The sequence below is a fragment of the Protopterus annectens genome, chromosome 17.part0 (genome assembly GCF_019279795.1).
Source record: "Protopterus annectens isolate FY-2018-M chromosome 17.part0, PAN1.0, whole genome shotgun sequence".
In the NCBI taxonomy this organism is placed as follows: domain Eukaryota; kingdom Metazoa; phylum Chordata; order Ceratodontiformes; family Protopteridae; genus Protopterus; species Protopterus annectens.
This window is the reverse complement of record NC_056751.1, coordinates 558102178-558127385: the sequence shown is the minus strand read 5'-3', so window position 1 is coordinate 558127385 and position 25208 is coordinate 558102178. Positions and strand designations below refer to the sequence as shown.

General features: G+C 40.4%; 1 protein-coding gene across 3 annotated transcripts in view; it reads right to left on the bottom strand.

Moving 5' to 3' along the window:
* Positions 1-25208, bottom strand: part of LOC122791600 (non-muscle caldesmon-like) — a 1000623-nt gene that overhangs the window by 36401 nt on the left and 939014 nt on the right. For all 3 annotated transcript variants that reach the window (XM_044059382.1, XM_044059381.1, XM_044059384.1), the window contains one exon: positions 1493-1585. In XM_044059382.1, coding sequence (XP_043915317.1) covers positions 1493-1585 — 93 coding nt within the window. The remainder of the gene's footprint in view (positions 1-1492; positions 1586-25208) is intronic.

The window sequence follows — 25208 nt, the reverse complement described above, 5'->3', positions numbered from 1 at the left end:
TGGAAGGGGTATCTATTGATGTGGTAATTTCTAATGAATGCTGGTGGTGGGGAATGAAAAAGATGGTTGACAGACTGCATATCTTCCTGTTTCCCTCTATCTTCTTAAACACTTTCTCCCTAACGATGTCTAAACTGAAACGTCTTCTTCTCAGTGACATCCTGGAGCTCTGCACTCACATGTGCTGGAAGAGGCCAAGGCTTCAACCCCCAACCCTATAGCTACTGCCTTATAAAATGTATCAGTTGCGTCACAGTCATATTTTCTAGTGTTATACTGACATGGTTTGAAACTGCACAGGAAGACAGTCAAGCATATCCCTTTTAAGGTCCTCATCCTCTATCCCCTCTGCCTTCTATCTCAACTGGTCAAGTAAGGATGGCTGGAATTTTAGCAGTTGATGGCCTTAATGGTCAGGGTAGCCTAGGTGTATTTTTTTTGAGCATTCTGCTCTGCTTGTCATTGGGAATGGGATTCATGGCTGCAGCCACTTTAATCCCTTGCTTTTAAAAAAACATCAGAACAGTTTTTACAGACAGTTTAAATTTAACATGATCAAATAAACCATCAAACTGTTCAAGGCTTGACAGGTTACAAGCCATCATTATGCAGTCACTTGGAGACAGCAGGGGAGGCACTGAATAGGTGTGCTGTACATGCTACCAAATCTTCGGAGTTTTCCAGAATCATAATGAAACTCCATTCAGTACCAGAGTTGTATGCAAAATTTCTTTCATTTAGAAAGATATGGCATGGTACAGAGGGATAGAACCCTGGTGTGACCTTGGTGATCCTGTTAAGTGACAAACCTGAGCCCTGAAGAGTAATTTGTTGGGTTGCATCACTGTGACACTTTTGCCAGCTCACCTACACCAAGGAGAGGGGTAGGGCCCAAAGCTAAGGAAGAGTAGTGATTGGTGGAGACTAAAAAAAAAACCCAGGTGTGTGTGTGTGTGTGTGTGTGTGTGTGTGTGTGTGTGTGTGTGTGTGTGTGTGTGTGTGTGTGTGTGTGTGTGTGTGTGTATGTATGTGTAATGTACATTGAGAACTGAGGTGGGACAGTGGGTATGGCATACCAAGCAAGCTCTTTAAAGCTGTAAGGATGGCATTGTAGTGAGATGCTGTAATGCCCTGCTTGTATACTTTCTCAGACTTCTTACACTAAGGATTTTCCCGTTTGGCTGCCTTTGTCCAAAAGGGGTAAATAAGATAGGAGTCAGGGAGGATGGGAAGGATAATTGAGAAGGGGTTCTGGGACATGGTTCAAGCTGCAGTGGGGACCAAAAAATAATGAACCTTTTTTGTGTTCTTCTAGCATTATGTTTGTCAAGAGATGTTCTGAATTGAGAAAAGCTACATGAGCAAGACAAATGTCATACTAGCCCTGTATTACATGAGTGTACCAAGGAGATCTGGGCTGTTCCACTGAACAATCTAATCCTCACATTTCCAGAAAAGTGCCTGCAGAGTCATGAATAATACAGTAGTTTACCTTAGTGGCAGATCCAGAAGTTTTTGAAGAAGGTGAATCTCCTTTGTGTTCCCATAGATTCTTTATACTTCCAACATCTCCAGGCATTATGTCCTACACACAGGAAGGTAAGGAGTGTTAAGAGTATTAAGTTTGACCTGATTATGCTTTGCATTCCTCATAGTATAGTTACAAAACACTGACAGTATTACACATACCATAGTATAACAATGACTCTCCATAAATCACTACCAAGGCCATACTGTTACAGTAACAAATATTAGCAATAGGCCACATAGCTACTTTAGCACATCATTTAAAGAATTACATGACAACTAACATAAGCTACTACATCACTGCAAACTAACAGACCAAATATAGCCTTTGGTGGCATTTTATCCATGCTCACGCAATTTCAGAAATCATGCACTTCTATTACTTTCCGATCCAAAGTTACTAGAGAGTTAGCCTGATTCAGCATATTCAACATTTCCCCACACCTTCTTAAGCTTTTCGAATAAGCTATATTGGGGGGTAAATGCAACTGAAAACAAGAAGCAGAAAGGTGTGTGGGCATCCAAAAATCGTTGCATGGTAGTGGAAACATGGCTCTAGAAATGAAGATTACATTATGGAACATAATATAGATGCACGGAAGGAATTTCCAAAGTGGCACACATAAACATAAAAGGAAATCGACATATGCTTGCAAACTGGTAAATTTGCAAATGATGAACAAGCGCAGAACGGATGTTTACTCAGTATTGCACATGTGATTGCAGAAAGACTAACTGAAGACACATTTTATATCATGTTTCCTTGATGACATAAGGAGATGGTATGATTAGATGTCTGTCCTTTAAGTACATTTATTATTCTGTCTCTAATACACAGCAAATTGAAACAGACAAGCCAAGAATAACCCACTGTTGTAGTAAGTCACTGATTCTAGTTAATCACTTGGAGAACTTAATAACTTTATTAGCTAAGTGCTTTTGATCTTATAATTAAGAACTTCTAATGAAGTGGGCTATTCTTGGTTTGTCTATCTGCTTTCTTCTTCACCCATGTCTACCCTCATAATTGCATCTATGGAATTTTACTACCTTACTCACTCTGATGGTCTGTTCACTTCATCTACAGCCTTCTCAATAAAGAATTACTTCTGAAGGTTCAGTGAGTAGTTAGAACCTACAATATGTAGCATGTTCCCCATCCTTTCTCTTAAAAACGACCCATTCATATCTCCCTGATATGATCCTCTACACCTGTATTAAGTCTTCCCCCTTGCCTAGTTTGGCTTTTAATTAGAATACCCTGTTATGATCCTGTACACCTGTATCAGGTCTTCCTCCTTGCGTATTTTGGCTTTTAATTAGAATACCATTCTATGATCCTGTACACCTGTATCAGGTCTTCCTCCTTGGGTATTTTGGCTTTTAATTAGAATACCCTTCTATGATCCTGTACACCTGTATCAGGTCTTCCTCCTTGCGTATTTTGGCTTTTACTGAGAACAGCATTACTTCCTCTGGTCTCTAGTTCTCGCCTTTCCTCCCCAGACTACACAAATCATTCTTCTCAACTACTTTTAGCAGTCTGACATCCCTCTCCTTGTTTAGGCCTTTAGAACTACATACAGTATTCAGGATTCAGCCTGTCGATGTGCTGTACAATGAAAGTTTGCTCGATGGTCCAGTGTGCTTGTGATCACTTCACTACAAATCAATATGGCAACATTCATTTTGAAGTGGTCTGAAAAATGATACTTGACATTATAGGTCAATGGGATAAGGAAATGTATTATAAAGGTATTACCAACACAAGGTTGATATTGCTAGCACATCTGTACACACACTGACATGCTACATGAAAGGATTACCAGGAGATCTGACATGCAGAACAGAGTCTCACGCATATGACAGTCCCTATAGAATAGCAAAGCCACGTTTATAGTTATGGATGTTTATCTCTTCAGAAGCAGTGAGGAAGATAAACAGAAAGTGGTCCTTTCCCATGGGTATATGCTACAATTACACGATTACATAATTATGAACTTTTTGCCATGCCAAGACTTTCTCACATTAGTGGGATTAGACTAACTTTTTATATTGGATCATTATCTAAGATCCTGAAATGTTCTTACATTTCTGCTATAATGTGTTATTTAATGCACTATTTACCAGTGTGTGTGTGTATGTGTGTGTGTGTGTGTGTGTGTGTGTGTGTGTGTGTGTGTGTGTGTGTGTGTGTGTGTGTGTGTGTGTGTGTCTAAATGAATATAGCTCCTAATTTAGTCATTTGCAAACTTGGTGAGCCAGTGGTCTTTGATATTAGCCTTGACTTCCAAGAAGTAGATGCCAAACATGAGCAGGTCCAACACGGAGCCCTGGGTTACTCTGTTGGTGACCCTTATCTTGGTGGAGGTAGTCTCACTGATCCTGACTTCATGGGTCCTGTCTGTCAGCCATCCCAAAATCCAGTGAGTTACCTAGGGATCTATACCTATTTCTGAGAGTTTGTCAACAATACCTGTGTGGGTATTGTACTGAATGCCTTGGCCAGGTCAAGGTAGGCGGTATGCACCATTTTCCCTTCATTCATAACCTTGGTGACCCTCTCAAAGAAATCTACCAGGTTAAGTAAGCAAGACCTTTCTTTAAAAAAAGCCAAACTGGGATGGGTCAGTGTCTGTAGGGTGCAAATGTCTCTGATTATAATTTCCATGATAATTCATTCCATGGCTTTGCATATTAGACTTGTCAGATTGATGGATCTGTAATTCCTAGGGTCAGTTGATGGTCCAACCTCATGAAGAGAAATGAACTTTCCAGCCCTCCATTCACTTTACATGTAACTTGTTTTGAGGCTCTAGTTGAAGAGTACCTCATGTGGCCCTGTTAGGTCATGTTTTAGGCTATTTAGGAGTCAAGCAGAGATATTGGTGAGGCCCACTGAAGCAGAGTTGTCACCTTAGTTAGTGCCACCAGGACAGTTGATAGTTCGGGAGGGTAGGATACAGTAGAAAGAATTTCTCAGGGGGGTAGTGTGGAGGGAGTGGGAGGTGAAGTTAGAGCTAAATTTATCAGCCAGTAGATTCGCTACAGTATGTCACCCTGGTCAGTGAAAATTGTGCCACATGCCACCAGTTCTACACACTGCCAAGTATTACCTTTAAGATTCCTAACACAGCTGAAGAAGGCCTTGTGATTGTCCTCAGGCTAGGAGTAGTGGTGGCTGGTGACTTCAAATCAAAAAGGGGCTGCAGGAGACAGCTGAATGGGTGGGGTCAATGGGAAGGGGTGCGACCAACTAGAAAGGGGAGAAGCTATGCTCAAAACCACAAAAACTAACTTTAATTAAATATGCTGCCCTGGGTGCCAAACCGTCATTATGAGAGTCCAATCAAGACAAAAATAAGTGTAGAAGAATAAAAATATTTCAATGCATTGGCTGCATGACAGCTTACTTAATATCTAGATGTAAACAAAAGGTTGTGAGGCATGAAAAAATAAATTACTTTTTAAATACATTACTGGAATGCCAGTCAAAATCAAGTATAAGAAAAACAAGCAGCACTCAACTCGAACCACTTCTCCTTGCACTGCAGTTCTAATTATAAATTATAGCCAGCTTTATTAAAGTACCAAGTAACATGCTGAAAGTAGAAATCTCTGTGATGCCCCCACTTGTAAAAATGTTTCTTATCCAAAAAAGACCTACTGCCTGACAACTATCTACTTGTTTCATGGGGAAAACATGATCAAAGTAAAAAATGAAAAGCAAACAAGAAACAAGCTCAAGATACATTGCTTAAAGGATTGCTGTACAGGTTATGGACCACACATGATTGGCATTCTGTTTAGTTTACGAGTAAAGCCTGTAGAGATGACTGGAAGTCTCCAACAAGTGTAATGAGCTTTTTAAAATAATGTAATCCTGTCCTTCAATACCCAAGGCTTATACATTATCGAGTTAAGTATTCTCTGCATGGCAACAACAGAAAGGCTTTCAATGTTGGCAATTCTTTAACAGTATGCTTTGCTTATTAAAACTTACTTGTATCTTATGATCTCAGACAAGCTTATCTTATGGTCATTAAAACACTGCTACTTAAACACAGAGCAACAGGCACTTTCTGATTAATAAGCATAAATCAACAGTACAAAAATAAGACAGAAACCAGACCATTCTGCAAAATCAAGGAGAGATGAAAAGCCACTGTAGTACTTGTGTCTACCCTGGATGGGGAGACACTCTGCACATGTTACACTGCATAACTACTCCTTGCCTTGCTTGGACACATCCAGAGTCACTACATGGGGGAGTGCGGTGCAACAAGTATGTCAAAATTTGAAATGTCTCTGGCTGACTGTGATGGCCCTGACACACTTGTTCTACTTCTCAACCTCAGAACAAGAAATCTGGACAAAGCCATACGTAGAAGTGGGACAAAGGCCCAAAAATAAGGACAATTTTTAAATATTGCTCTTATAAACTTAGAAATATAATAAAATAGGTCTTGCATTAGTATGAATTTTCTAAAGGGTATGAAATCTGAAACTCAAATGTCTGTCATTATTTTCTAACTTCAGTCTTTAATGATTTGTCACTAATTTGCCAAAAAAAAATGTGATGCCAAAATATAAAATAGCCACACAATACAGCTGGAAACCTGTCAAAGAAGGGACACTTTAATATTAGTACTGCTAACTTGAGCAGCTGACAAAATAAAAGAATCTACATGCATTTCAAGTAATCTATAACTGTGATTATTACAGTTATTTCTTAATTGTAAACCCTCCATGTTTTCTTCCAACATTGCTATTTTGCGGAGGGATTATTAGGGGGAAGAGCAACATTTTGAGCCAAAATCAGGGACAGTTGAGAGGCTGGCTATGCCTAATTCTATAAAGCAATTTATTTGCATGTACCTCTCAACCTGTTAATGCAATAAATCTGGACAAGGCCAAATATATTGGGGGAACATATAAACAGTACTAAAAATTGCTCTTGTATAAACTGTGACAGTTGATAGAATAACAGGTCTTACTTTAGCATGCATTTTTCTGAAGGTTATGAAGTCTGAAACTCAGTGTATCATTATTTAGTGACTTAATTCCTGAATGATTTGCCTGAAAACTACAAATTTTATGAGGAACAAACCAAAAATAAGAAGCAAAAATCTATTCATTCTTTGAAAATCTGGACAATTGGGAGGTATAGTTCAGCTGAACCTCTGAGTTTGCTGCCCTTCTCCCTCACAAAATCATAGTCGAATGGAGCCTCTGCAGCCATTCCAATGATCCATTACTTGGCTATTTCACTCCATTTACCATAAACACTAATGTGCATACTGCTTTACTTCTATGATGATTTGGACTTCATTTGAAAGTTTTATTTTGCATTTTACAGCACAAACACTAAGACATCTGCTAAACAAAGCAATGCATTCTCACAATGAAAACAGACTTAGCATTAAAACTTCTCTGCCCTTGAAACTCACATTCATTGAAACAGCATTGAAACCCACATTCAAAGAAAATACATTTTGCCAGTGGCAGATAAAGATTAATTTTGGGCTGTTTTCAAATCATAGGCCCCTTGATTATGAAACATACATGTGCTCTTTGCTACACCTTCCTGATTGTACTAAATTATATTCCTTGTACAATATAGTACAGTTGTTAGAGGGCATTTTAAATCTGTTCTGAACATTTTTCTAGTAAGCAATGAAACAAGACACATGCACCCATAATGACAAAACTGCCCAGTTCAGAACATTTCCATCATAAAAGTCTACCCAGACTTCTACAGTCTACCATTATCAGTAAATATGCACAATTCTACAGTCCACCATTATCAGTAAATATGCACAATTATACAGTCCACCATTATCAGTAAATATGCACAATTCTACTGTCCATTATCAGTAAATATGCACAATCACTGAAGTAAAAGTCATCTAAATAATTCCACATTAAAGAAATTTGTAACTAATGAACAGGTTGCTGTTAGCAAACACCTTTATATTTCATAGTTTCATCGAAAAATAGTGTCTGATGGCCCTGAGGAATACATTGCCTATATTACATTAAAAAAATGATAAGTTAGTAATATTGCAAGAGGAAATGGATGGCAAACTGATAACAGGCTCATAAGTAGTATCTTCACCAAGGAGGACATGCTCAGTACGGCAGCATCCACCCCTTGTGAGAGTAGAACCTACAGCCTGCTGCATCAACAGCAAGTACACAACCTGCTGTGGTATTAACAATGCAAGCCAACTCAGCATAAGCAGCACTAAACATCTCTTCCCCTGCAGCGCTCAGCTTCTTGTAAAATCTACTCAATACTCAACTGCATCTCAACTTCGCAGCACAAGAAATCTGGAAAAAGCCAACATTTATTGGGGGGGGGGGTTCAAAAGCCCAAAAACTAGGAACACATTAAACATTGCTTGTATAATCTTGGAAAGTTGCTAAAATAAAATGCTGTGTTACCACCATACATTTTACTGCCAAGGTCCCTGTGCAAAACAGTCAGAGCAACATACCACTATGCCAAATCAGCTGCTTTGAAAAGGAAGAACACAGAACTAAGTACAGTTCCCAGGACTAAACCATGGTCCACGATAGTTTCACAATTAACTTCTTTATTAAAATACAATAAGATGGTTGAGCGCTTTCATCTACTCAGTGTAGATTTCATCAGAAAATTTACTGTGCCTCTGTCTAATAGTGACACGGAAGTAATCCCCGGGACAAACCTACGATCCCCCATCCACTCATCAAGATTCTTCTTGAAAAGAGTCAGTGAGGTGCTCTGCCTAACATGAATTGGAATTCTATTCCAGAGCGAAGGGAGCCTCTGGGTTATGAATCTGTCCCTCCAGTATGTTCTATTTATTTCTGTGCTGAGATTCAAGTCCCATGAGCGCGTGGCTCTAAGGGATTTAGATTTACTGAGGTGGAGCATGTCCATTAATTCTGGGTCGGACATAGCTTTATATGTCAGGCATAGATTGCCTCGAAGTAGGTGGTATGCAACTGAGTAGAGCTGGAGTTTTTTTAACCGAGCAGCATATGGCATCTGTTTGAGTCCCTTGATCCTCCTGGTGAGGTACTTTTGGGGTCTTTCTAATTGCTGCAGGTGTCGGGTAAGGTACATCCCAAAGGGGGCATTGTATTCTATGATGGGCCTGATGAGGGATGAATAAAGGGGCACGATTACCTCTCTTGATCTAGATGTAAATCCTTTCATGATGAGGTGGGCTATGTAGAAGGTCTTTCTAACCACTTTGGCAATGTGGCTGTCAAAGGAGAGATTGCTATCAACTTGGGTCCCCAGATCCCTAATTACTTTCTCTGTACTTAATGGGTTACCACCTATGTGGTAATTTGTGGGCACATTGTTTTTGCCAAAGGGTATGACTATACACTTTTTGGCATTTAGCTTTAGACCATGGCTCTGGCACCAGTTATCCGTCTCTGCGAGACCTTTTTGAAGGATGTTTGTGTCAGCTGGAGAGTCGATTATGGCGTCCAGTTTGCAGTCATCTGCGAACTTGCTGAGCCATAGTCCTCCCACATTGGCCTGTACCTCAGAAAAGTAAATACCGAACAAGAGAGGTCCCAGGACAGAACCTTGTGGGGACCCCACTTGTGACCGGTTTCGAGTCTGACATGGCTCCAGCAACTCTGACTCTGTGGGTTCTGTCTTTGAGCCAGTTTGCGACCCATCTTGTGACATAAGGGTTTATATTTAGGCTGGATAGCTTATCTATGATGCCCGAGTGGGGTATTGTATCAGTTGCCTTTGCGAGGTCCAGATAGGCTGTGTGGACTACCTTCCCTTCATCTATGGCCTTGGTGACTGTTTTGAAGAAGTCGACCAGGTTCAAAAGGCAGGATCTGCCCTTGACAAAGCCGAACTGGGTAGGATCTAGTGTCTGTAGGTCCCCAATGTCTTTGTTTATGAGTTCCATCATGATCCTCTCCATAGCCTTGCATGCTAGGCTAGTCAGGCTTATGGGGCGATAGTTTTCAGGGTCCGCAGAGGTGCCACCTTTGTGGAGTGGGACCACTGTTGCTGTACGCCATTCTTTGGGCACATATCCTGTAGTGAGGCTGAGATTGTACAGCAGTTTTACTTGAGGGATTAGTTCTTCTTGGAGTTCATATAGGATGCAACCCGGGACGCCATCTGGTCCCATAGAAGCAGTGTTTTTTGCTTTGGAGAGGGCGGCCTTCACCTGAGCATCAGAGATGTTTGGGAGGCTGCACTCTGCCGGGATAGATACTTGCTCTTTTGGGAGGGAGGGGGTGGAGAAGTTTGCACTGAACCTGTCTGCCAGGATATTGGCGATGTCTGTGGGTTCAGTGTATTTTTTGTCATTTAGAATCAACTCAGAACAAGTCTGGGAGTTGCATCCCAGGTTCCTAACATAACCGAAAAAAGCCTTATGATTGTCTTTAGTGTCCTGTGCAATTTTTCTCTCGAAGCTGACCTTGGAGGATTTTATGAGGTATCGTAATTTTATGCTAGTTCTGATCAGAGATGCCTTCCCTTTTAGGGATTTTGCTCTATCATGTAGTAGCTTCCTCCTTCCGTTGTACAGTTTATTTATGGCTGGGGTCCACCAGACTGGACGCCTGCCTTTGGATGATTGGGCCTTGATTTTGTTTGGGATAGCATGATCCATGCATTCCTGGAGATGTCCGTAGAATGCGTTTATATAGGATTCTACAGTTTGGGCCGTAGTTTCCCCTGGCCCTGGGGCCTTGAAGGATTCCACTTCAGTTTTGAGAAGTATGAAGTTCGCTTTTGAGAAGTTTTTCACTGTGGTTTTCTGGGCTGGGGGTGGGGTCGGGATGTGGATATCCAGTGAAATTAATTTATGGTCTGAGCTTACCAATGAGGGATATACTTCTGGTATGGAGCATAGAGTCCTCATGTTGGTAATGATCAGGTCTAGTATGTTTTCCCCTCTTGTGGGAGTGGTGATTAGTTGTTCCATAGCATTTGAGTTTATAAATTCCAGGAACCTTTGGGCTAAGGTGCTGGGGCTTGAGTAATGCTTCCAGTCTATGTTTGGGTAGTTGAAGTCACCCAATATAATGGTGTTCGGAGAGATCTTAGTGTTCTCCAATGTTTTCAGGAAAGCCAAGTGGGATTCCTGACTTTGAGAGGGTGGTCTGTAGGATGCTATAAACTGAAAAGCAGTCTCGGCCACTGTCAGTTGCACATGGATGGTCTCCGATACTTTGCGCACTGCCACTAACCTGGAGGTGTGGATATCCTTGATAAATATGGAAACTCCCCCTCCTTTTGTGGTTCGGTCCAGGTTTTGGGGCCAAAAAGCATGATATGAGGTATAACCTGGTAGTGCTGGGGTGCTCTCTGGAGCCTTGAACCAGGTTTCTGTCACTGCACAGATATCGATGTTCTCCATACTGAGGAAAGCTTTGAGTGCATGCATCTTGAGGTTAAGACTTCTGGCGTTTAGCAGCATTACCCTTAGTTTCTTGTTCCTTGTGCTGTCTATGGAGGTGGGTTTGATGTTTGAAACTTGCCTAAAAAAAAGGCACTATGGGGGTGGCAAGAGCCTTTGCCAATATCCGAAAGCCCAGGGGTGACAGGTGCAAGCCGTCCCTAGCGAAGCAATGTGGCTTGTCGAGCATGTCATCCCAGGCTGACAGACATTGGATCCCCTTTGAATGACACCAAAATTTTAGCCAATTGTTAAAATCGATCATTTTGTCTTTATACTGTGGCATCATTCTAGGTGAGGGTAAGATGCTGCTCAAGGTCAGGGTCATACCGGCCTGGGCTACATGATCAGAGAGATCCTCTATGTCTCTTTTCATGTAGTCGAGGGAGGTACATCTCAGGTCATTCACGCCAGCATGTACAATGACTGAGTCATATTTGTATTTGCTTTGGAGTGACCTGAGTGCTTGCATTATGTGGCGGATTCTAGCGCCCGACCGGCAGCTCACTGTGACCTTCTCTTTATTCACCCTGGTGAGCAGGACGTCAGTGTGTCTGACAATAGAGTCACCTATTACAAGGGTATCAGGTGTGTTATTCAGCTTTAAGGGCTGTGACTGCTTGGCACACTGACTTTGTGTTCTATGTGTTGTACGTGTTTTGTTTTGGGGTAGCATTTGCTTGGATGTCTGCTTTGGAGGTCTCTGTTGCTTAGGTAGATTTTTATTTAGAGCCTCCGAGTATGTTTTTGTGTTTTTATGTGTTTGGTTCGCTGTTGTGGTGGGACTATGTGATACTGGAATTGTGTTGTGTGAGGTTACCTTCTCCTCCTGACTGGTTACACCAGTTTTGAGATGAGAGAGCTCAGCCTCCAGTTTGGCTATATGGTTGCATCTCTCACATATATTTGAACCTGTTTGGAGGAGGAGAGGGTTGTCCGTGTACATGAGACAGTTGTAACATTGCCTCAAAATTCCCAGATTCACCAGCTGGACTGGAGGGGAAACCATTGACTGACCTTTGGACATGCTAGAGTAATATAGGGAACTGAATTAAAATGGACCAATAGGGGACAAGGTAATCGTAGAGAGTATAAGAGTAAGTAGTGCTTATGGTTTATTAGTGCTAACTTGTAAGATTACTTATTTGGACCAGTGAGGGGCCTTAGAATGAGAATATGGTGTTTAATTTGAGAGATAGAGCAGTTCTAAGGGGAAAAAGTGAAGAGCAAACTTTGTGGAGCCAGGAATAGTTTAAACCCAATTAGGCAGCGCTGCCCGATGTTGCGCTATGTGCAAAAACACGCAAAAGAGGGTTTTAAGAGAGGGAGATCAAGGAGTTTGGAATTGACCCAAAATGGCCAATAAAATTACAGTTTCAAGGCAGTAACCACTCCCACAGGGGCAGGCAGGCTGCTCAATGTTTATCACTGCCACTGATGAACAGAGACTTCCCTTTAACCCAAGCAAACAATGGCCTCCAAGAAACTTACAAACAGTTCAGAACAGCAAATCTGTAACTGAACTTTTTTAAATCTCAGAAAAGTGGGAAAAAAGCAAGTTTTTGTTTTTTTGTTTTTTTTTAAGGAAAGCAGAGGTTCACAAGTATCAACAAGTTAGAACAGTGCAGTAAATGACCCCACACTTCAGTGCTAGGCCAGAGACAGATAAAATGCAAGTTTTAAGAAAAAAAAAACAATTTTAAAAATAAGTGCAGGCAGGAAATTCAGTAATCAGCTCTAGGTTGTGTTCTAAATAGTTACCAACACAGAAATCAAGTTTTACAAGCCAGAAAATGCTCAAAAGTAGGCGGCAATGCAGAAAAACGTAACAAATAATCTGAAGCAAAATACTTAAAATCTTAAAAGTGGCTCCTTTCTTCTCTCAGCGTTTTCTCCTCTTGGTGGGTGCTTCACCAACAGCCAACAAGTCCAAAAAGATGCCAAAACCACAAGCCAATCGGGTTTTAAGAGAGGGAGATCAAGGAGTTTGGAATTGACCCAAAATGGCCAATAAAACTACAGTTTCAAGGCAGTAACCACTCCCACAGGGGCAGGCAGTCTGCTCAATGTTTATCACTGCCACTGATAAACACAGAGACTTCCCTTTAGCCCAAGCAAACAATGGCCTCCAAGAAAATTACAAACAGTTCAGAACAGCAAATCTGTAACTGAACTTTTTTTAAATCTCAGAAAACAAGATTTTTTTGTTTTTTTGTTTTTTTGTTTTTTTTAAGGAAAGCAGAGGTTCACAAGTATCAACAAGTTAGAACAGTGTAGTAAATGACCCCACACTTGAGTGCTAGGCCAGAGACAGATAAAATGCAAGTTTTAAGAAAAAAAAAACGATTTTAAAAATAAGTGCAGGCAGGAAATTCAGTAAGCAGCTCTAGGTTGTGTTCTAAATACAGTTACCAACACAGAAATCAAGTTTAACAAGCCAGAAAATGCTCAAAAGTAGGCGGCAATGCAGAAAAACTTAACAGATAATCTGAAGCAAAATACTTAAAATCTCAAAAGTGGCTCTGAAGCCTTTTTTACCTCTACTATGGAGATCCTTGGTAATTGGGCTGCTAACTAGCTCAGGTCATTGACAGTGCAGATGGACACCCTGTCTTAAGGACAATTGGTTGGCCAGTAGGAGTGATGATATGCAGAAGTGATCATTTCTAGAAAGCTGACAGAACAGTTACAATGCACTGCTTTATAGCAGCACTACTCCATCAGCTTGTTAAACATTAAAACTAGGGAAAGAGTTATTTAGATCACCGGAAAGTGCAAGAAACAATGTATGCAAGGTACAGCTGCCAAAGATGTAAGCTATCTGGAATAACTGTTTGCCTGTTAATAACTAGTGAAAAGGAGATGGTCCTGACTTAGGAAGTTAAGCCCCATATCTACTTTTCTGACAAAAGGAAATGCCCATGTCTTAAGTAAATACTGAACCACAGCACTGTAGACCAGCACTGCTATAATGTTACAACTATGTGAAGCAGAGGTGAATGACAGGTTTTCTTATATGTGCAATAAAAGTTAATGGTGACCACACAAGGGGCAAATTTACTGTACTACAACTCTCTATAGATTTAAAACATATTGCCATGTAGTCAGCACTAACTGTTGTACTTCTTGACAGCCAAATGAAACCACTGTGACAGAAATAGGAAATGTGTGAGACACCCACTGGATAAGCTGAATGAATCATGCTGCTATTGAAAAGGCACAATTCTGAATAAATACATATTCTGATGTACATAATGAAATAGGTTTATTTTGTCAAATGTAAAATGGGTATATTTGGAAAGTCTGTGGTAGTTGTTTAGATGTACATGACATCAGAAATGTACTATGCAGAAATCTATGTTGCACTTGTTTGTAAGAAAATTCTGACATGGGAATTCCTTGAAGCCATTTAAAGTATATCCTAATGAGGTAACTTGTTAATGATTAATACTTTTTTAATACAGTAAAACCAATCCATGATGTAGCAGAATAAAACCATGAATGTGATGCAGCCATTCTTGGCTGAAGGAGCCAATAAGGAAGGATGGCAGTGAGTTGGAAATACTGGCTCAACCAATTGGGGGGGGGGGGGGTCACATGGCCTGCTTCAATACTGGTGCTTGTTGGAGAGAGAGCAGGACATCATGTTGCTTGACACTGTCAAACTGTATTGGTGTGATACCTTTATAATATGTGGGAGCATGTACACTTCCAAAAGGGTGTAATAGACCACACATCACTGGGTACATAAATCAACATTTGGGGGCAGGGAAGGTTAGTGCCAGATAATGAAAAAACTGCCTTGCATGACTGGGTGACAGTTTTATCCCAATAACAGGGATTGAATGGGCATGGTTACATGGTAGGGTTTGATAGCTGGCAGGCACAAGGCACATAAAAGGACATAAAGATTCTAATACAGAAAAAATAATTTCTAGACAAGAAGACTAAAGGCAAGAGACAAGTTGTACTTACCACTACACCACATATAATTGCAGTTACCTTTGCCCTTATGGCCCATTGTGGTTGAAAAGGCCTTAGTAGATTAATTAAGTTACCTGGTTAAGAAATGAAAAAAATAACTAATATTATATCACCCCACTGTGTATTTTTAGTACCATGACCAATAAAAACCTTGAATATTGCTGTTGCAAAAAAAGATCTTTTTGATTTCTTTGATGTTAATGGCTGACATAACTTTGAAGGAGTTTGAACTCGTAAAAGGTAGCAATTAAAGTAAGTGAATGGCACCTTAGAGTTACCATTACAGCCCACTAGACATGAGTTAATGAGTTAGATCAAGTGTCAGACAGTACTGAAAGGGATAAAAACATCTGTGTTTAACACATTTCTGAGAACTGCATAAATAAAAGTACATCTTTAGGGAATTTTGTAGAAAATGTTTGCTCTGACTGCAATAAAGAGATCAAAATGTAAAATGATATCATGATTCAAACTGAAGCTGAAAGATTTATGATCAGCTTTGTGGTGATTCAGTAGACGTCCTTTACAGAACAAAGGAGACATCTGTCTGAAATTGTTAGTAAGTCTACAAAGTATTTTGGTGTTTAAGTGAAGCACTGATAAGAGAGGGAGCAGCACCTATGCAATTGGGATGGGTCCGTATAGCTGTAAGTTACAGTAATAAGCTATGGGTGAACTCAGCCCACATGAGCTGGTGATTTTATCATTGAGGGGGTATGTGATCCTATGTGATCCTTACAGCTACACTTTCTGGATCTTTCTGCTCCTGGCAAACTGGATTCTGTTGAAAACGTCAGTAACTGCAGCAGAAACAAGGAGCAACAAGTGAAAGGTGGCTAGTGTTTAGTTTTGTGATAACCTTCAACCAGCTGGTGGACAGCAGTGTTGACGAAGGTCAGGTTAAAGAGACATTCTGGGTAATACTTGTTGGGATCCAGATTTAACACAGAGGTGCTGACAGCCTAGGAAGGCAGCATGTGGGTCAGATGCCAAACTGAGGAGCTGGATATGAGAGAAGTTTGTTAAGGGCATCGAGAATAACTCTCAGACAGCCTCAAAGTTCTGGCAAACCAACAGGTGACTCAGGAGGGGAGAAGGGACAATATTTTGACTGCTCTCAGTGTTCATGGAGAAATACTGACCTTAACTTAGGACATTGTTAGGAGGTGGACAGAAGACTTTGAGGAATTCTTGAGCCCTAAGGAGATGGCCTCATTTGAAAGAGTAGTGCCAAAATTAACTACTGGCTTTAAGACAACTTCTGCAGATAAGCTCATTTAAGTAATTAGACTGTTCTAAGGTAGCAAGATCACAGGCATGGATGGAATTTAGCTTGAAATACTAAAGATGCCAAATACTACTGGGGTGTTGCATGCCCCATGGCACAGATGGATAAAGCCTTGCATATGGTCCATATGGCCCAAGTTTAATTAGCTTCGGGGGTGCTTCAGAGGGTCAGGCAGGCAGGGGAAAATGGGTTTGAATGGTCGATGCTGGTGCAGCCATCCAGAGGGGAAGTTGGCAGTCTGACCTACTACATCAGTGACACCTACTATAGTGTAGGCGGTCGCTCATGACCAGGCCAGTCAAGCTAGCACTACTGTTTGTGGATGTGTGCCACTGAGCTGAAGGAGGTAGATGTCTATCAGTGTGAACATTTCTGTCCCCTAGCCAATCAGCTGTCTAGCAGGAGGCCAGTCAAGCCAGCACTACTATTGGTGGATGTGCGCCACTGAGCTGAAGGAGGTAGATATCTATCAGTGTGAACATTTCTGTCTCCTAGCCAATCAGCTGTCTAGCAGGAGTGAAGGATATCCTACCAGGCAAGACCTGAAAAGTACAGTTGTGTACACTTACCATAAATGTAGATGTTCGAATGTATTCACTGTTGCAGTCATTACATTTGGGTAATCTGCTGGCAGGTTGCCCTCAGTCGGCCTGAATAACAAAGTCTTGGGTCCTGCATCAGTTGCTGTCTCCTCTTCCATGATGTCAGGTCATCAGGGGTATAAAACATGCAGCCGACGCCATTTTATTCAGTTTTTCTTGCCCCAAATGTCAGGTGCCCCTCAAATGGGGAGCAAAAATATATATATAAATAAACAGTAAATATAAAAATGCACTTTTAGAAACATAAACTTTACTTTCAACTAAAAGCAAATACACCACAAAGGCTTTAGAGTATAGTGAAGGAAAGAAAAGGTATAGAAAGGGGGATGGCGGGTGGGTAACCCGGACTGCAACAGTGAATACACTCGAACATCTACATTTATGGTAAGTGTACACAACTGTACTATGTTCTTCATGTTTCACTGTTGCAGTCATTACATTTGGGTAGAATCCCAAAGCTATGGATGGGAGGATGGAACTAAACAGCATTAGGAGCAGCTATAAGACCCTGCATGACTGCAGTGGCGAAGCCTGCCCTGGATTTGGAGAAAAGAGGTAAATGATAATGCTTTGTGAAGGTATGAGCAGAGCTCCAAGTAGCAGCTTCTAGAATGTCTTTGGTTGGGACCCCTCTGAGAAAAGCTGCTGAAGTAGAGGCAGCCCTGGTGGAATGTGATCTGATCCCCTTGGACACAGGTTTACCATGGTGCAAATAGCAGAAACGAATGCAGTGGCTTATCCATTTAGAAATAGTCTGCTTAGATATAGCCTTCCCCTCTGACCCTGCAGCAAATGCTACCAGTTGTTGCTCAGACTTTCTTAGAGATTTGGTCCTATTTAGGTAGAGTCTTAGTTGTCTGTGTACATCCAATGAATCCAGAATCCGCTCCCCCTTGTTCTGTGGATTTAGGTAAAAAGTTGGCAGGTGAATGGTCTGGTTAAGAGCCACACTGGATACCACCTTAGGCATAAACGAAGGATTGGTCCTGAGGGATACCCTGTTCAGGTAAAATATAATAAAAGGAACTAGTAAAATCAAAGATTCCTGTAACAGAACCTAATAAAGGCTGTCCCACAAAAAACGTCACTGTCAAACAAACTTTTCAGTCCGAAGTTGTTAAAACTCACGAAAATTTAATAAATGAGTAGCAAACAAATACACGAAATACATAGAACTAGTTAAGTGCTTTCATTTCCTCAAACAATGGAAACTTCTTCAGAACAAACTATCAACAATCTGCCACTCATATATACTGTGCGGTTAATTGATCTAATTAAACTTTTTGGTTCACACCCCAAAACAAGTTTAAGAAAATATTTACAAAAATGGTTAAAAAATGATGGTATGATTGTTACTGCTTGGATGTATTTAACGTGTAATAAACATACTAAATATACACAGCAATAATATATTTTAAAAAACACTATAATAGAGTAAAATAAATAGGATAAAAATGTAATGACCTCAGCTTTGACACATAGGATTCACAGTATAAGCTATTCAATAAAAAACATCAAATGAAAAAAAAAAAATATATATATATATATATATATATATATATATATATATATATATATATATATATATATAAATGTAGCAAAATATATACAATAAAATAATACAGTATATACACTCAAAGATCACCTGTGTATCAGGTGTTATGTGTAACTGCATCATTATTTAATTAATTAAATCCCTGTGGTTTTTATCCTTCTTTTGTGTTTTTCTTTTGATTTTGTTGGCTCTCAGCTTTAAGGCTGGTAGAGGAGACATGTGATCGTTCAGCCCAGGGGGTGTGTCGGAGTCCAGTCTTAGTTGCCAGATGAGTTCTCTGAAACTGAGCTGGTTTTCCCTATCACCACCTCTGCTATTTTTGGGTACCTTTTCCACAACCCAAAACTTGAAAATGGCCTGTTTACAAGTTAAAGTGTGTCGATAAAGGGCATTGGTTTCCATTTTTCTATTAATATCATATACGTGTTCATAAACCCTCTGACGTAGATGCCTTTCAGTCTTTCCCACATAGTGTCCCCAACATACTGTACAATAGGCCAAATATACTACTCCACTAGTGTAACACGTACAATAGCAATTCCCTTTGAGTGTAAACGGGATTGTGGAAAGTTAAATTTCATCTATATTGTCCATAAATGTACATTGGGGGCATCTACCACAGCGGAATGTGCCCTTTCTTTTGTTGTCCTCCCCTTGTAGTTTCCTTTCAAAAATGGTTTTTAAATTTGCTCCCCTTCTAAAGCTGTAACATAAACGTCTATCAAAAATACCTAAACTATTAGGCATGCTCTTAAATATATCCCAGGTCCTGTTAATGACCTTTCTTACTTGATTGGTATTAGCGTTATATGTCATAACTAAGAAAGGAGTATCTAAGGGGATACTAGAAACTGCATGGTTAACAACTTTAAAGTTAGTGTCTATAATACTGTGATCAATCATGGTCTCAGCATTCAATAAGGGAATATATTTCGTCCCCCATCCCTTTATTACTTCTTCCTTTAATGGAGAAATGATGGAGTCAGGGTAGCCTCTATCCAAAAATAATTTATGTACATAATCTAATTCATTAATCAAATCACCATACTTTGTTGTCATCCGAGCCACCTTGACCATCTGTCCCTTAACGATGTTCCTCTTCTGTAATGGGGGATGGTTGCTACCATAGTGGAGATAAGAGTTCGAAAAGCAAGCTTTCCTGTAAATACTAGATACAAAAGTTGCGTTAGTATAATCCTTTTTGATAGTCAAATCCAGGAAATGCGTTTCATCCATGTTGAATTCATATGTAAATTGGAGAAAGGTGGTGGATTCATTGAAATACTGTAGTGCCTCAAGGGCCTCTTCAGGTGTACCCCCCCCATATAATCAAAATGTTGTCCAAAAAACGGTAATATTTAATAATATTAGCCATGAAAGGTGATTTGAATACAAAATGTAGTTCCCAAAATAACATAACGATGTTTGCAAAAATGGGGGCACAAGCTGCCCCCATTGCAACTCATCGACTTGATGGTAAATTTCATCTTGGAAATAAATGAAATTGATTTTTAAAACCAATTCTATGTTCTCAAGAATTAATCTGAATTCGTTGTTAGTTAGAAATTTAAATTCAGTTAACATATATTCAAACCAATCAAGTCCTATGTTATGCGGGATCACAGAAAAAAGATCCTTAACGTCTATAGTGAAAAATGCATAATTGGGTTGAAAAGAGAGTTGATTTAATTTCTTTAATAGGTCCCAAGAATCAATCAATATGTGCGTGTATAACTTATAAAAGGTTTTAGTTTTGAATCTATATATATGGCCAATGGTTGTGTTTTAGAGCCTTCTGATGTCACAATAGGTCTCAATGCCACATTTTCTATACTTTTATGTGTCTTGGGAATACCAAACATAGTAGATAAAAAAGGTTTTTCCACCTTAAAAAATCTATATAATCCCTCATCAATCAAACTCTGCATTAAGTTGTCTTCTATTACCATATCAATCTTTTGGTATGCTATATTCAATTCATTTCTAGAAGTAATAGTGTACCTACCATACCCATTTAGAATATCCATCATTTTGGCCGTGTACATCAAGTTGTTCATTAATACAACACCACCCCCCTTATCAGGCTTCATAATCCTGATTTCAGGGTGTTGAAATTTAATTTCTTCCAGGGTTACACTTTCCTCTGCTGTCAAATTTGATTTGACACTTAAATGTCTATTGTGGCGTGCCAAAGTTTTTAATTCATTAATAACCACATTTTCAAAGTTGTAAATGTCACACTGCAAGGGGGGATTGTATGTACTTCTTCTTGTTAAAACATTCACATAACCGTTAGTATTGTTAATGGTGTTGCTGTTAACATTACTATTTTGTTTAGCCAAAAATTCCAAGTTTAGTCTCCTAGTGAACAATTTTATATCTAAAAATAATTCTGCCATGTACAACCTCCTAGTTGGCACAAAAGTAAATCCCTTTTTAAATAGGGAAAAATGCCTGTTCTCAATTTTTATGTCTGTATAGTTATAAATAAAAAATTCACTACCTGGTTGACTGATTATAATATTCTCTTTGTTTGGAATGGAAGTGTCGATGTCTAGGATCCTACCGTCCTCAGTCATAATATCACCTATATTTGGTGCTAAACACAGACATGGACAATGTTCGTTGTTACATTTAACAGATAATAAAATATAATAAAAATATAATAAAAGGCTCCACTGCTATGAGAGCCTGTAGTTCTGAAACCCTTCTTGCTGAGGTGACTGCCAAAAGAAAAGCTGTTTTCCAAGATAGAAACTTTTATATCCGCAGTAGCTGCTGGTTCAAAAGGAGACAGGGTGAGTTTTTCCAGAACAAAATTGATGTCCCATGCAGGAGTTGGTGCTCTTCTGGGAGGCCTTAAATTTTTGGCCCCTCTAAGATACTGTTTAAGCAGAAGATAAGAAAAGAGGGGAGGCTCTGTGTTGTAATGAGACGAGATGGCAGAGGCATGGATTTTTATTGAAGAACAAGATAGGTCCTTGTCAAGCATCTCAGTCAAATATTGTAAAATCTGAGGAATATTGGGCTTTGCTTTGTCTATTCCTTGTGCTTGGTTCCAAGCACAGAATCTCTTCCATTTATCAGCATAAGATTTTCTAGTACTAGGCCTTCTGGCTTCCAAAATGACATCCATCACAGATTTACTGAGATGTGTTGTTTGAATAATTAGTTGATTAGCCATGCTGCAAGATTCAGAGTTTGGAGCTGAGTGTGCAGAATTTGATAGTTCTGCTGAGACAGTAGATAAGGTATTTGAGGTAAGTACCATGGAGGAAAGTGAGACATATTCCTTAGATGTGGGTACCAGTGCTGGCGGGGTCAGTCCAGAGCAATTAGAATCATTTTTGTTTTTTCCTGTCTGACTTTTAGTAAGACCTTGGAGAGTAGAGGCAGAGGGGGAAAGGCATAGACTGATAGGTTTTTCCAGCTGAAGGATAGAGCATCCACTTTCCAAGCTTTTTTGTGTTGAGTTCTTGTGCAGAATGTGTCCAACTGATAATTTTGGGGAGAGGCAAATAGATCTATGTCTGGGCTCCCCCATTTCTATGTTAACATGCTGAAGATTTGTGGATCCAGTTTCCATTCATGCGGATCCGTAAGATTTCTGCTTAGGTCGTCTGCCAGAGTATTTTGCTTTCCTGGCAGGAATTGAGCTTGAAGATGTATTTGGTAAGTCAAGGCTGTGTTCCACAAAGCCATGGCTAGTCTGCAAAGGGGGTAGGAATGTGTACGCCCTGCTTGTTTATGTACCACATAACTGTGGTGTTGTCTGTCTTTATCAGTAGTTGTCCTGGATGAAGTAAGTCCTTGAAGGCTGTCAGAGCATTCTGAACAGCTACGATCTCTTTCTGGTTGATATGCAGATGCATTTGGTTTGGGCTCCATTTGCCCTGAATGCATCTCCCTGCCAGGTGGGACCCCCAAGCATAGTCTGATGCATCTGTAGTTAGGGCTTGGGTGGCAGGGGGTAGAGTGAGTGACAGTCCCTTGTTTTGGTGACATGTCTCTGCCCACCAAAGAAGCTCCTGTTGTAGGCAGGGAATGAGTGGAATCGTTTCCAGGCTGTGACAATGCTGACTCCATAAATTTTTTAGGAACCATTGAAGTTTCCTCATATGCAGTCTCGCATATGGAATTAGTAAAATACAGGATACCATGAACCCCAAAGCCTGCAGGATTTGTCTTGTAGATAACTGGGTATTTGTTGCCATTTGTTTGAAGTGTGTTGTCAGTTGCCTTTGTTTGTCTGGCGTGAGGTAAGTCATCTGGGCAGTTGTATTCAAGCTTGCACCCAGGAATGTAATTATTTGAGAGGGTACCAGTTGTGATTTATTTTGGTTTATGGTGTACCCTAGGCATGCTAGAAGCCTTTTTACAAATGCCAGATGTTGAAGAAGAGTGTCCTTGTCCTCTGCTAGAATGAGACAGTCGTCCAGATGAGGATAAATTTGAATGCTTCTTTGTCTGCAGAATGCAATTACTGGTGCCAGGCACTTTGTAAAGACCCTGGGCACAGTAGATACGCCAAAGGGCAGTGCAAAGAATTGGTAATGCAAAAACCTGCCTTGAATTGGAGGTATCTTCTGCATGACTCCCTTATTGGGATATGCAGGTATGCCTCTTTTAAGTCTAGAGTTACTAACCAAGCATTCCTGCCTAGCATAGGCAGTAGCTGTTGTAAAGTCAGCATTTTGAATTCTGGAACGTCCAGGAACATGTCCAGAATCGATAAGTCCAGTACTGGATGCCAAGAATTGTCTTTTCTGGGTACCAGGAAAAGTCTTGAATAAAAACCTTGTCCTTTTTCCTTTTCTGGTACCGGTTGAATAGCCCCCATATCCATGAGGGACTTGTTTCTGGGCCTCTGCCCACTGGTTTTGTGGCAGATCCAGCCATCCATTTGGAATTGGCAAAGTATGGAAATGAAATCTGTACCCTGGGATACTATGTTTAATACCCACATGTCCTGGGTAATTAACTGCCAATTTTGAGCAAGAAGTGCTAGTTTTCCCCCCAAGGGGGCTGCCAAAAGATAAGTGCTTGGTGATGTTAGGGGAAAGTCATTGAGACTGCTTACTGTAGGGCTGTGCTTTATTTCCTCCAGATTTGGAGGTGGAGGCACCCCATTGCTTTGACCTGTAAGAACCCTGTGATTGGTATCTGGAGCCTTTTGAGCACCTGGGTTTGCCCTGAGTGGCACTGTTGGACACTGGAAAGGACCAATTTTTAGTAGGCCAGTGCCTACTGAACCTGGGTGGCTGTACTTGCAAGAAATCTTTTACAGTTTGCATAGATTTAGCTTTGTCTTCCATTTTCTTTAAAACCTCTTCTGCCTTATTACCAAACAGAGTATCATGCTGCAAAGGGGCATCCAACAATTTAGCTTTAACATGATCAGGCAGATTTTGCTCCTTGAGCCAGGCATGCCTTCTAATCACAGATCTAGTAATGGCGGCCTTACAAGAGGCCTCCAAGGAATCAAAACCACATTGCAAAGTATGCTTTCCATCCTGTTCTGCTGAATGCAACAATTCCTGTAACTCTTTATTTTCCACACAATCAGAAATCAACATAATTTTCTGTTTCAGTAAGCCCATAGCATGCTGTTGATACTTAAGCATATGAAACTGGCAGTTTAAAGCCCTGACTGCCAAGGTTATAGATGTATAAACCTTCTTACCCATTTGTATGAGTCAGGAACCCTGTAATATCTGTCTGGCTTACTAGGAGCTGGAGGCAGGGAATCAGGAGCCATGCTTTATTCCGAGAACACATCATCAATGATGTCTAATATAGGAGGTATTACCAAAGGCCTATGCTGAGGCAGAAGAAGGAAATCCCTAAGTCTCTTTTTTGATTCAGAGAAGTCCTGACTCTCCCAGTGAAAATGTTCCCTTAAAGTATGCAAAGTCTCTCCAAAAGAGTAATCCTCAGAAGGAGATGCAGATGGGATGGATTCCTCTGCATCAGAATCCTCATAGGGTGGAATAGAAAATTCCTGATCAGAAGAGGAATCAGAAGAAATGGAAACCTGATCTGAAGATTCATAATCAGTGCCCTGCCTAGGCCTCTTAGTGGGGGGGGGGGGGGGGGTTGGGAACCCCTGATCAAGGTAATTAAATCCTCAGCCATTTTGATCATCTGTTTTTTAGGCATAGAGGCCTGAGCACGTGGCTCATGTGTCATTTCTTTAGACATAGAAGTTGTTTTTGACCTTGTTTTTGTTGCTGGCATCGGTTTAATATAAAAATGTTGAGGCCTGAAAACACCCTCAGGAGCCGGTGCCAGCTCAGCGGCTCCAGACCCATCCAAGGGAGAGACATCCGCGGGTTCAATACTCTGAGAATCTCGTGGCATACCGAACTCTGAATGGGTCTCAGTAGAGGCCTGCGACTCAAAAGTTGCGGGTATCAGGGGCTGTAAAAGCGCCTCACTGAGTACCGGTGAACCAGCGACTGGCTTAGGAGAAGCTTTGTTGTCGGTTTTGGACTTCGACGGTCTGTCTCTGTCTTTTTCTTTGCTTTTTTTATGAACTCCGGTAGTCGGATTGCTAACCGACATTTCAGGATAATTAAATCTTGAACCAAAATATTTCGAAGCAAAAATATAGCAACGCTTAATAGTGCGTTGGTTAAATCTAGCACAAAACTGACAGCAAGGCACGTTGTGATCAGGGCCTAGGCAAGGAATACAGTACAAATGAAAATCCTTATGAGGTATTTGCTTCCCACAAGTAATGCAATTATTAACTTTTACTGACATCGGTAAAGAGTAAGAAAAAGTTTCCCCAATGGGGTACTTAGCTTTAGTTT